This window comes from Microcaecilia unicolor, chromosome 1 (assembly GCF_901765095.1).
Source record: "Microcaecilia unicolor chromosome 1, aMicUni1.1, whole genome shotgun sequence".
NCBI lineage: Eukaryota > Metazoa > Chordata > Amphibia > Gymnophiona > Siphonopidae > Microcaecilia > Microcaecilia unicolor.
The window spans coordinates 277733572-277747155 of record NC_044031.1 but is presented as its reverse complement, the minus strand read 5'-3'; the positions used below and the strand labels follow the sequence as shown (position 1 = coordinate 277747155).

General features: G+C 47.2%; 1 protein-coding gene across 1 annotated transcript in view; it reads right to left on the bottom strand.

The window, feature by feature from the left end:
- MYH9 (myosin heavy chain 9) overlaps nt 1-13584 on the bottom strand; it is a 390958-nt gene that overhangs the window by 52620 nt on the left and 324754 nt on the right. Inside the window, 1 exon segment of the mRNA XM_030206870.1 lies at nt 970-1182. Within this exon segment, the coding sequence (XP_030062730.1) occupies nt 970-1182 (213 nt within the window).

The following is a 13584-nucleotide window of genomic DNA, read 5'->3' as shown; positions in this document are numbered from 1 at the left end:
CAAAATTGAAAAATGAGTTGCAATTTATCAAGTCAGTTTTAATCACATAGTGCTAGATGTAAATGATATAAGTAACATGGGACAACAGAACAAGGAAAAATACTACCCTACTCCTTACAACTTTTTCGCTGAATGAGCCCATATTTAATAAAGACACTAAACAAAGTGACCTTCAATAGCAAGATTTTGTCCAGGCTTTTATCTACTATGCCTCCACTCCTTCACGAGCACAAAAGACGGTTTTATTAAAACTCTGCAGAGCAGCAATGATTTCATTGGAACAAGAATAAAACTATTGAGGCTGGGCATAGAAAAATATATTTCTTATATGCAGGATTTATAGTGTACCTTACATGCATACTATCATTCACCCCCCTCCCAATAGAGACACCTTAACTATACTAAGTACATTCTGAAAAACTAGACTTGCAAACCACCACCTTTAGGGTTGGTAACTAGATTTGAGCCTTGGTAAGCAATTTAACAAAAACATATTATACACAGGTAAACCAGTGCAGAATTCTATCCAATCTGACTTTTAAAGAAGTCATAGCAAGATTTTCACTTGTTATGAAGATTGATTCAATTTTGAATTAAAAGCAGGATGTAACCCTAATGAACATCATTCTATTTAGACTGTTGATCACTAGAAGTATTTTTCCTCAGGTAAACAAAGTGCTACTTTACCCTTTTTATAGTTAAGTTCAACCTAGGTCTGCATTTAACTTGATTGCTTCCACTACCTATTATCTATATTGTTTAAATATTATACCATTGCTTTCAGTCTGTTATATTACAGTTTGTTTCTGCTCTATTGCTTTCAATGGGCTTGATTACTTCTTAAGTTTTCTACAGAAACAAAAATGCCAAGGTTGTTCAAATGATTAAAACAGTCAAACTAGCAATTTACTAACATAGCCTCAGTTATTTTATGGCATTTTCAAATCAGTTTAAAACAGAGATACTTACACTTTTTCCGACATCATCCTTGGAGCTCACTAGATCCTCCATTTCAGTGCGCAGCTGCTTGTTCAGCCTCTCCAGCTCAGCTTTCTGCTCCATGGCTTCTTCAAGAGCTCGAGCCAAGGACAGGGTCTTGGTCTCCTTCTCACGCGCCTCTGCCTCTGCACGGTCTCGTTCTTCTGCATACTTAGAGGAGATAGTCTTCTCTTCTGCCAGCATCTGACAGACACAAAAGAAGGGGTGGATCACTTCCCAACTGTAATACAAATCTTTACTGAAAAGTCCCTTCATTCCTATGAAGCTTTGACAAATTATGTGTTTAAGTTAATAAAATGATTTAATTAAAAATTACAATCAGGGCTTGCAGCTTAACAGAAGGGCTGAGCACTACCAGAGATCTATAGTCATTCCCCAGCTCAGGGCTTGTCTCTTCTGTTTCCTCAGCCTGTCGAGGCTGGGATACTATGTTGACAAACTCACAGCCAGAAGACGGGGGTGGCTGGGGATGAGACAAATATGCAAAAGCAACACCTGATTGACTCTAGGACACAGAGAGCCTATGTGAAAGGCTTCTGGCCAAGGTCTGCCACTGCAGTGACCAGACTATGTGACCAGGAGGGGATAAATATAACCCCCCATTGCAACTAACACTGGATTTTTCTGAGTACCAGATCCCAGTCAATCCTAGTTTGAAAGCACAGAGAAGGAAGAAACTCCAGGGTCAACCAACCACCCAACCCACATTAATTTTCCTTTCCAAATGATGCTTAATTCATGCATAGTACTAGCTACAGCAACTGGTATTAGTAAATCCACTTCCATGCCCTGAAATGGAGCCTGGCCAAAACTAGAATTTTCGGTTTTGGCCGAAACCAACACTAGCCCCATCCCAGACCCTGATCAGTACTTACTCCCTCCCATCACCTCAAACAAAAAGAACCCCCCTCCTGGGCCTAATGTGTTCTTGGTGGCTAGTGGGGGCAGGAGTGATTCCTACTTGCTCCTGCCTACATTAGCTCCTACATCAAAATGGTTTCTGGCCAGTATGGTGCAATGAGAATCATGGCTCCCTGATCCCGCTTGAGTTTCAGGAGAGTTTTAGCTATGTGAGGTGGTGGAGGAATATGCATACAGAAGGCCCTTTCCCTAGTGCAGGAGAAAAGCATCTGATGCTAATAACATAGTAAATGACAGCAGATAAAGACCTGTACTGTCCATCCAGTCTGCCCAACAAGATAAACTCACTTTACATGGTATACTCCCTTTAATATATACCCCAGTTTGATTTGTCCTTGCCCTTTTCAGGGCACAGACCCGTAGAAGTCTGCCAGTACTGTTCTTGTACTAAGTTCTGAAGTACCGTCGAAGCCCCCTTAAAATTTACACTCCAGCCCATCCCTATCTATTTAGTCATGATCGGACGTAGACCGTAGAAGTCTGCCCAGCTCCCGTTTCCTATTACCGGTGTCGCCATCCAATCTCTGCTAAGATTCCATGGAACCATTCCTTCTAAACAGGATTCCTTTGTGTTATCCCACCATGTTTGAATTCCATTACCGTTTTCATCTCCACCACCTCGCGGGAGTGCATCCCATGTATCCACCACCCTCTCTGTGAAAAAATAGTTCCTGACATTAGTCCTGAGTCTGCCCCCCTTCAACCTCAATTCATGTCCTCTAGTTCTATTGCCTTCCCGTCTCCGGAAAAGGTTCATTTGCAGATTAATATCTTTTAAATATTTGAACGTCTGTATCACGTCACCCCTACTATGTAGTCTGCCATGTAATCCTAGTCTGGAGCACAACGAAGAGATTTTGTTGATATGTGTGGCAAAAAGGTCTATCAAATGCCTCACTCTTGAAAGGACTTCCATGCAACACCCATGTTTAGATACCACTCGTACTTGCATGATCTGTCTGCCAGTTTTTTCCTGCCAGGTAAGTGGCTCTGAGCATCATCCAGTGGAGATGGCCAATCTCCACATCCCTGACTGCTTCTCAACACAGGCCTTGTGTCTCCCTGCTTGTTGACAGTACATTGCAATCTAACTGTTTGGATTAAAAAAATTTGGTTTGACAGCAGACCTCTAAAAGCCTTTACAGCGTTCTAGATAGCTCTTAGCTCTAGGAGGATTGATTTGATGTTTCATCTCTGAACAGACCACTGACCTTGAGTGTGGATCTTACTTACATGAGCCACCTCATGAGAGGTTTGAAGGTTTGTAGTGTCTTTTGGGGCTGAGGAATTTGGAGTGGTAGTCTTTGGCTAATTCACAGCAATTTGGACAAGACAGAGGTTCCGTCAGAGAAGTTGTGACAGTGATTACATCCTGAAGGCTCCCTGTGGCTTGAGTTCATTGGGAAGTTAGGTGTCCATTGAATCGTGTGGGACTTGAAGCTATGATCTCCTGAGCCAAAGAAAAGCTCACCCCTTGCGTTGAGGAGCCGGCTAGGTCTTTTGGACCCTCTGCTGCTGTGGATGGGAGCAAGGGAAGTCAAGAGGGGAAGGAAATTTACACAGAACATGTGGTCCTTGGTTGTTCCTCCACTAAAATACTGGATGTGGAGGCTGTGTTAGGAGTGGGTTGTGATAACGACTATGGTTTCACAGTGTTTGAGGTCTGCTACCTCTTCTGCCTTTTCACCAAAAAGGTTGCCCCCCCCTGAATGGAACATCTGTCAGCTTCTCCTGAGCCATGAAACCAGGTGAGTCTGCAAAACTCAATACCCATGGTGGAAGCTCTGGATGCCATAGCAAAAGCATCATAGGCTATTTGGACCATGTACTTTCAGCACTCTGGCTACAAGCTGACAGTTCATCAGCCTCCTCCCCGAGGGAAAGCTTCTATAAACCCCACCACAATGTGCATAATGTTCCACATGCATATACTCATTAAGAACTAGTAAGAAGCTAAGTGAAGCTAGCATAGCATTCTGAAAGAATCTTCCCAAAGAGGTTCCAAAGTCAGCTTTCCTTCATGGGAGCACCAAGAAGTGAGTACTCGAGCTCTTGGCTCTTTTGTGAACGATTTGACCACCATGGAATCTCAAAGCCTTCTGGACTCTGTATACAGTCAACCTTATTTACTTGCTGTACAGAGAGGGTGGTCTCCCACATCTTCATCTCCACAAGTTTAAGGATTCTGTGCACAGGCATAACAGTCCCCTTTGGGGGATTATCCAACTAAGATGCCTAATCTCGGCCCTGAGCTCATCCTCAGTCTCTAAATCATATAGAATGAACTTACCCATCTCCCACACAAAGTCTAAAGAGGAGAGCATCTTAGGTAACTCCTTTTCTGTGGAGGGTATGAGTGACAGCGAGACCAACGGATCCTTTCTCCAAGAGGACCTCTGGCACCTTAGACATTCAAGAGCAGTCACAACCAGACTCAGAATTACTCCCCGGAGATGTCCGAGTCTCTGCCTGCCTCGAACTGACACCTTGGTCAGGCCTGGGGCAAGGGTGTTGAAGATCCAGGGATCCCCAATTCCTAAGACTGCTCTCCCCCTCACAGATTCAGTGCACACTAGCTCCGAATCCTTTGAGGCCTCGGGGTCAAAGTGCACAGGCCTCCAGAATAAGCTGGAGCTCCTGGGGAGGCAGCATCAATGCTCTCAATGCCACGACCTCTTGCTGAGCAAATAGGTACTCCACCCATTTCTGGATCATGGCCTTGAGTACTTCTCAAGGCTGCCATCGATGAAGGATGGGACTCATCCAGATTGGTCACATCCTTTCAAGTCAGTAGGGCAGTATCGGTGACCTGGTCTTGGCTCGACAGAGCTGTAACACCCCATTTGGCTTCCAGGAGAGTGCGTGGGCCTCCTATCAGAAGCACTTTGAGAACATCAGTGTCTTCGATGCCTCAGTGCATAAACGCTGCGCCTCGAGAGGGATCAATGTCAACAGTTCTTAGCCTCTATCCAATGCATGGCATCGAGTCTCTCAGAATCGATGACCACAACAAAAAATCCTTCCTTGCCCTTTAGTTTATTAAAACTTAGTATACCACCCAAGCTAACTTGCAGAACTGGGCAGTTTAAAATCTAACACAGAAACAAAAAAGAAAAGTTGAAAGGAACTATAATGTGTAGGTAGGACAGAGTACAGCATTCATCAGTAAATAAGCTCACTGGTAGACAATAGACAAATACAAAAGGGGAGACTAAGGGAAGGAGGGGGATAGTCAAGAAGGGGAGAAGTTAGATTAAACAAGGGAACAGGAACAAACCATGGAGATAGTACAGTAAACTCTCAACCCCCTTTAATCCATTAAATTAAATGCCTGCTCAAATAGCCAGGTTAAGGCTTTCTTGAAACTGTTGAAAGACTTCTGAACATATAAAAAGAGGGAGAGAATTCAAGTGAAAAGGTGCCCGGAAATAAAAGGCATGATGGTGGGTTGATTCTAACTGAGCTTGTTTTGGGTTTGGAAGACGACGACAGTGATAGTTTATAAAGCGGAGCAGTTATATAGGGGAATATGGAATGGTAAAAGTACATAGTCTGGTAGTCCAATCCTATGTGCTTTAAAAGTAAGTGTAAGCACTTCTGGTGAAACCATGAGTCTGGGAGAATGCTGTTAAGCACTGATCCTCTACCCCTCTTCTTTGACTGCTTATACGCTTAGTATCTGTAGACCATACTTGATTGTGGGACAGTCTGTTTACCTTTTGGCACTTGCTCCAGTAGTTTTGGTGGACATGGCTGTGAAAACGCAACTAAGAGTGAATACTGGGTCGACCTTCTGAGACCAAGATGGCGGTGGCCTTGGACCCAACTCAGTCACTCCGTGAGCTTGGAGTGGACAGCGGAGATTATCTCTGAAGTCAAGGTGGCAGTAGAGGCTGACAGACCAGAAACTGTAGCAATTTTTTTATATTTAAATCTGTTTATTAATTTTACAAAGTGAACATAGAAGTGAACATTTTGCAATACATAAAGAATCTGCAGCAAACTCTTCAATGCAAATCAAAACAATACAGTGCAAGGGCAAAGGGCCTTGTCTCTGATAGCCCCGTACCTATATCCCCGCCTTCTATACAAGCCCACTATATGAGCACTCCATGCTGCTAATCTCTACTGCTACGCTCAAGCGACTGGTGTAATAGCTGGATGCGATTCTTAAGAAGAACTGTCATACAGAATTAGGTGCCTGTTAGCAGCTATAGCGCACCGGGCTATAATGCAGAGATTTAGAGCAGATCAAGTTTACAGCGCTTTCTCAGAGCAGTAGGAACATTATCTATCACCCAGCTTACACCGTGGTTCTGCACTCCATGGGTTACAAACTTTGAACTTAATATACCCCAAATCCCCCCCTCCCTCCCCCCTTCCACCCCCCACCCTCTCCACCCATTCCTAGGTAGGCACGACTGAGACGGGAGTAACCGCAGTAGACTCTAACAGACCCTGTAGTTGTTAGCTGGAGTTAACGAGCAGACTTCTCCCACGTGGGCTCAGCAATTGTAAATAAGGAGACCAAATCTGAAGGAACTGCCTTCTACGTTTAACTGATGTTTTGGACTCTCGGGCTTCCCACGAGGCCAGGAGGTGGACCTGGTTTCTCCAGTGCCAGTAGGCGGGTGCCTCCGGAGAAGTCCAGTACTGCATAATACATTTGCGAGCCACCAAACTCAGTTTCCTACATAGAAGAGTCGCCGGCGCATTAGTGGGGGCAAAAGCCCTGGGCTGATCTAGCAAAAATTGCCTCTCAGTACCCTGGACTTTAACACCTAGTTGTATCAAAAATCCACGAACACGTTGCCAAAATGTCCGCACCTTAGGACATTGCCAAAGGGCATGGTAAAACGGCATTGCCAAAGGGCATGGTCCCCCAGCACATTTAGAACAGTTAGCGCTCTCCGACCTCTGCATATGGGCCAGCTGTGCTTTGGTCATGTATCCCCTTAGTATGACTCTGTACCCACATTCTCTCAATCTTTCGTCCGTGACTAGCTGTCTAATCCCATTCAGTGAGGCCGCTACATCCCAGGACGCCAGTGAAGTCCCAAGGTCCTGTTCCCATTTAACTTTAATTTTCTCATATTGTTGTACCAGCCTCTTACGGGCCAGGGCCCCATATAGATCAGATATTGCATGTCTTTCCGACGCCAGGTCCATAAAGAACTCCTGCATCTTGTCTCCTAAGCGACCTCTCAAAGCATCCTGAGGCATTGTCTGCATATAGTGCTGAATTTGTAGGTAAGCAAAATGATTCCCCCAATCAGACCCTATCTTCTCTTTTAAGACAGCAAATGGTAATAAATCCCCCTTCTCCTGTAGCAGATGCTCCAGGTTCTTAATGCCTCGCTGCCCCCAGCCCACAAATATCGGGTTGCCTATTCCTGCTTCAAATGCTGCATTTCCCACAATCGGAATTTGATCTGAAATATTCGGATGTCCCCCTAATTGTCCAACCCACCACTGCCATGCCAGGCGGAGGGGGTGGAGCAATATGCTTTTCCTGAGATGTGGGGGTATTTTATTACGGGGTAGGTGGAATAGTGCAATCATGTCATGTGGTGCTAAGCAAGCCTGTTCAAGCGATGTAGGCGTGTGATAATGTGTTGAGTAAAGCCAGTCTCTCACGTGTCGTAATAGGCAGGCTTGGTTATATAAGAACAGGTCTGGGAATCCTATACCCCCCTGCTTCCAGCCCCCCACCAGCAAGCCCTGCTGCAACTTTGCTTTCTTACCAGCCCAGCAAAACTGGCTGCATAAACGATTTATATATTTCAAATCTGTCTTCGTTAGACGTATGGGCAATGTTTGTAAGGCGTATAGCCAACGTGGGAAAATCACCATCTGTATCAAGTGAACCCGGCCCAATAAAGACAGTGGTAAACCCCTCCAAGAATCCAGCTTTTCCCTAGTATAATCTAAGAGGGCCTTGATGTTTAACCGATGTAATTCTATTGTATGCATTGTAAGTCTGATCCCAAGGTATTTAAAAGAGCGGTTTGCCCAGCGTAGGGGAAACTCATCCCCCCAATCCTCTCCGCCCACTGCCGGGGATGCCAGCGCCTCAGATTTGTCCAAGTTGATCCTAAAACCCGCATAGTCTCCGTATTCCTGAAAGGCCTCCAGCAGCGTCTCTAACGACACCTTCGGGGATGTCAAGTGAACCAAGAGGTCATCCGCGAAAGCTGCAATTTTAAATGTCTGTGTGCCCATTCTCACTCCTTTAATCAAGGGATTCTCCATAATGTCTAGGATAAGGGGGTCTAACACCAATACAAAAAGGAGGGGAGATAGGGGGCAGCCCTGCCTGGTCCCTCTCTGAATAGGAAAGCTTGGCGATGCTACCCCATTCACCCACATCGTGGCACTTGGGTTGGCGTATAAGGTTTGGATTGCTTCTACAAATCTGCCTGAGAAGCCATAGCTTTCCAATGTGTCGAAGAGAAATGCCCAATGTACCTTATCGAAAGCTTTTTCGGCATCAAAGCTAATTAGCAGAGACGCCAAGCCCTTGCGCTCCCCATGCTCTAGCGATGCTAAAATCGCCCTCAGATTTTTGCTTACAGCCCGTCCCCCCACGAAGCCCACTTGACTCTCATGTATCAAACGGGGCAGTAGTCTGGCCAATCTATTTGCCAAAATCTTTGCCATCAGCTTGGTGTCATAATTCAGCAAAGATATGGGGCGGTATGATGCCGGTTCCAATGGGTCTCTCCCTGGTTTAGGCAGGACTATTTTGTGTGCCTTGTTCAGGTCGGGTGGCATTGCTTTCAAGTCTATCATTTGATTTAAAAATTTGGATAAATCTGGAACGATGCCCTCTCCCATCATTTTATAAAATTCAGCCTGTAGACCGTCCGGTCCTGGGGCCTTCAACAAAGGGCTCTGAGTTATGACCATAGTCACCTCCTCCTCTGTAAATGGTTGATTAAGCCGGTCTCGCTCTCGTTGGGTAAGCCTAGGGAGATTGAGGTTAGTTAGATACATCTGGCTTACTAGGCCTCCTTCTTCTGGGGGGGGCGTAGAGATTTTTATAGAAGGTCTGAAAAATATTGCAGATATCCCGGTCTGCGGTTTTAAGGCCTCCCCCCTTCCCTCGAAGGGCCAAAATATGTCTAGTTCCCCCTTTTTGTTTAAGGAGCTTGGCCAGCAATTTGCCTGCTTTGTTCCCATGTTTATAGAGCATGTACCGATAGTAAATGTGCGATTTGCGCGCGCGCCCGTGTAAGAGTTCATTCAGTGCTGATTGTAAATCCAGTACCTGTTGCTTATCTGTCGCATGTGTTTCCCCAAACCGTATCCTCGCCCGGCAAAGCTGTTTACTCAGCCGCAATATCTGTCGGTCTCTGGTGATCCGGACATAGTGTACATGACTAATAATTTCCCCCCGAAGCACGGCTTTAGCCGCTTCCCAGAACAAGACCGGGTCTTTCTGATGCTCATGATTCTGTGCCACGTAATCCGCCCAGCTAGCCTGTAAACGCCCCTTTAAGATGGGATCTGTGTAAAACTCTATGGGGAATTGCCACCTACTGTCTTTTCGGACCTGGCCTCGTGGTTGCCACTCCACATAAACCCATGCATGATCAGACACCATTGTAGGGCCCTATCTCTGCCTTTGTAATTTCCCCAAACATCTGACTGGAAACAAGGACATAATCAATGCGAGATTGTGTCGAGTGAGCCCGTGATAGATGCGTGTAATCCCTCATTCCCGGGTGAAGCACCCTCCAGACATCTGTCAAGTCTAGCAGCTGGCTCATCTTCAGCAGGCCTTTATTATTGCAGTAGGTCGTGGTATTGCCTGGCACTGATTTATCCAATGAGGGATCCCAGACTGCATTAAAATCTCCCCCTACTACGAGTTCTGTATGTGGTTGCTCAAGGAGAAAGTTAATTACCGTTTGGAAACATTTTTTGTCATAGTTGTTAGGAGCATAAATATTGCAAATGAGCACTTTTTGTTTACCCACCATGGCCTCCAATATAACATATCTTCCCAAGGCGTCCACTGAAAGTGGGCGTATCGCTGTAGCTACGCCTTTGCGAAGCAGAATGGCCACCCCACCTTTTTTTCCCTGCGCATGCGCCGCTACACACTTATCTACCCACCATGTACTGAGTTTGGCATGTTCTGTCTGCGACAAATGCGTCTCCTGCAGCAAGGCAATGTCTATGTGTTGTCTGTTTAGTTGCTGTAAAATCTTGGATCGTTTTATAGGTGAATTTATTCCACCTACATTCCAGGTTACGATTTTTACCATACCTCTAATGTAAAGAGAATGATATGTATTTCAAAAAACTGCGATAGTTGTGAGAGGGGGCATCCCAGCCGCTGCCCTCTCCCACTTCGGTCTCTTCCAGCTACTTGTTGTCGAGCACCCTGAGCCTGCGTCCTCTGCCAGTCCCCATCCATCAAGAACTCCAGCCAACGTATCTGTCTCCCAGCCTGCCAAATATACAGTGGATCCTGTCTCTCCGCGGTCACTCCCCTCTCTCGAAAGCCAGGTTCCATGCCTACCCCCCTCCCCCCCGCTCCAACCCTCTCCCCCCTCCCTATCCCAGGTTCTCCCACCCCACCCCTTCCTAAACCCTTAAATCCGGACCCACTAACTGGGACCATTACTTCCTACGTCCCTCCCTCTTCCCCCCAGAAACCCCTTACAGAATCCAAACATTCCCCAGTCAAAATCTTAAAAGAACCTAACTGTTACTACTACTACTTAGCATTTCTATGCTAACAAAAGCCTTTTGACCTTCTGAACCATGTAATTTTAACCTTTAAACATAGCCCGTAGCCAGGCTCCACACAGTTTTATCTCACACAACGCAGCCACTGTGGCTCAGTTCGTGCGCCCTAGGGAACACGTATATATACCAACTCTCCATCGCACAGTTAATCCACGTTCTGGTCTGTCATCGTCTACTGACAACTCCGCTCCTTTCTCAACGGTCCTCAGGCGTGCCCATTTCCAGTTGCTTTAAAAATTCTTGGGCAGCAGTTGCTGTTTCATATACCTTGGTGGTTCCATTATGGGTGACATGCAGTTTTGCCGGGTACTGCAGCGCAAACCGTATTTTCTTCTGGAACAGCTTAGAGCAAATCTCCGAAAACTGGCGCCGTTTTGCTGCTACACCAGCGGAATAGTCCTGAAAACATCTAATTGTCACTCCTTCGAATACCAGAGAGTTCCCTGCTCTGAGCCGCTGCAGAATTTCTTGTTTTTGGGCATAGTCCAGGAATCTTAAGATGACTACTCGTGGTCTACCAGCTCCTGTGCCCTTCTGTCCTAGTCGATGGGCTCTCTCGATGCGAAGTGGCCCCAGCGCTTCTGGGAGTTGTAGTTCTTTATTCATCCAGCTGGCCAAAAAGGTCTCCAGGCCCCGTTCCGGGATGCTCTCCGGGAGTCCCACCAGGCGAATATTATTCCTTCTAGATCTATTTTCTAGATCCTCCACTTTGTGTTCCAATGCCCGCAGCTGGTCCTGCATCTGATTTTGCGCTCCTTCGACCACCGCGACACGATCTTCCACCTCAGAGACTCGCGATTGGAACGTTACACAGTCTTTCGACAGTTCCGTGAGCTGAGTCTGCACTCGTTCAAGCTTGGCATCGATAGGGGCCAGCCGGCGGTCTAGAAGATCTTCCATCACTGCCTTCATTTCTGCAGTGATTTCGGCTATCCATGCAGATGAGACCGACGGTCCGGGCGGGCGGCGCCATTTTTTCTTCTCCAACCCTGCCGCGGAGTCTGTCTTTTGGGGCGGTTTTCGCCGCCATATCGATATCAGGAAACGCAAAAAAGGTAACCACCAGACCTTGGGCTCTTTAATACGCTGTCTTTGGAGAGTTGGAGTCAGCGTTGTGTGCTTTTTTAAGGCTCTAGGGGGAAGATAGGAGCCGGAGAGATTTTCCCTTCAACCTCTCGCTGTCATGACGTCACCGGAAGTCTGTAGCAATTTTTTTATAAAATAGATAACGTGCATGAATGCCTCGACCTGGAAGTAGAGGATATGCACAGGCGGACTGGAGAGATGGAAGACAAGTTGCGAGTGCCAAGAGAAACTGGAAAGTTTGGGGGGGGGGGGGGGGGGAATCCGTCTTGGCACAATTTGTGCTTGCTAGGTGTGCCGGAGCGTATTGCAGATAGGGAACTGTAACAATTTCTGGAAGGCTGGATACACTGCACATTACAGCTGGGGAATCAGCATGGCCCGTTTCAGCTTGAGTGGGCTCACTGCATGGTGTTTGGGGGCCGAAGAGCTTGAGGGCTTGGGAAGTTATGCTGAAGGTCCTGAACTTTGCCCATAAGGTGGAGGTCTTGAGAACATTATGGCAGGCAAATCTGTGGCGGTTGTAACCCACCGTTGGGAACTCAGCCCGGTTTGCACATCTTTGTTTAAACACAAATCAAGTTTGTTTTGCTTTATCCTGTCTGATTAGAGATGGCTCACGAGGGATGCCCTGTATTTTCAATTCGCTGAAGGTGGCTCAGACTTTTGGATACTGTGCTCAACAAAGTTCTGAATCAACTGACCCCTGAGGAGCATTGACAGGGGCACCGAGGCAAAGTTCCTAATACTCTTAGCTCTTCTGAGAGCAGAATCCACCACCGCAAAGTCAAGAGGCAACTGAGGCCGTACGAAACTGGGTTCCCGTGGATCCAATACTGGGATTCAGCCTTTTTGGGAATAGTTGGACAAGAAAGAGGCTTCTCCCAGTTCCTCATCAGCACTTCCCTGAGTGTATCATGAAAAGGAGCTGTGGTAGAAGACGTAGGTGGAGATGGATAATCCAGGACCTCGAGCATCTTGGCCCTGGGCTCATCCACAGTCTCCAAAGGGAAGGGAATGGCCTCAGACATTTCCCCGCACAAAAGATGAAAAAGACAGGCTCTCCGGAGGGGAGAGCTGTCTCTGAGGTGAGGGGGTCGAATCAGATGGAAGACCTAGAGAATCCTCGGCAGAGAAAACTCCATGACCCTCATCTTCATCAGATGAGCCATCATCGGATGGGGCTAACAACTCAGAAAGAGCAGCCCGGATCCGAGCCCGTCTCGACATAGAGGTGCGGTGACCTCGATGACGGTGTTGAGAAGTCGATTCCCTAGGAGACTCCGATGAAGCTTCCTCCACTGAAGGCAATGGAGAGTCGACCCGGGAGGCAACCGATCCGATACCGGAGGCGGTACCGGAAAATGAGACCTCACCACCGGCAAAAGGCACGGTGCTGCAGGAGCTTCCGGCACTGTCGGTACCGATACCTCTGGTGCCGGGCGCAAATGGTTCAGCACCGCTTCCATGAAATCTGGAAAAATAGCCTTGATTCGCTCATCTACAGAAGCTGTCGGGGAAGGCTGCGGTGCCGGTGTCAGAGGCAGAATCTGCAGAGGCTGAGGAGCCAGTACCGGGCTGCCAGACGACCTGTGCGTCGATACCTCCATAACAGAGGGAGAGCGATCCTCTCGGCACCGACGCTTCTCTGGTACCGAATGCCTCGATGACCCGGAGCTCGCGGTACTGTGTTGAGAAGAAGAATGATGATGGTGCTTCTTGGCCTTCACTCGACGCCCGTCATCGAGACTCCTCGGTACCGGAGAGGAAGACGTGGAATCCACACGCTTCCTCGGGGCTGGGTCCGATAGAGGTTGGTCC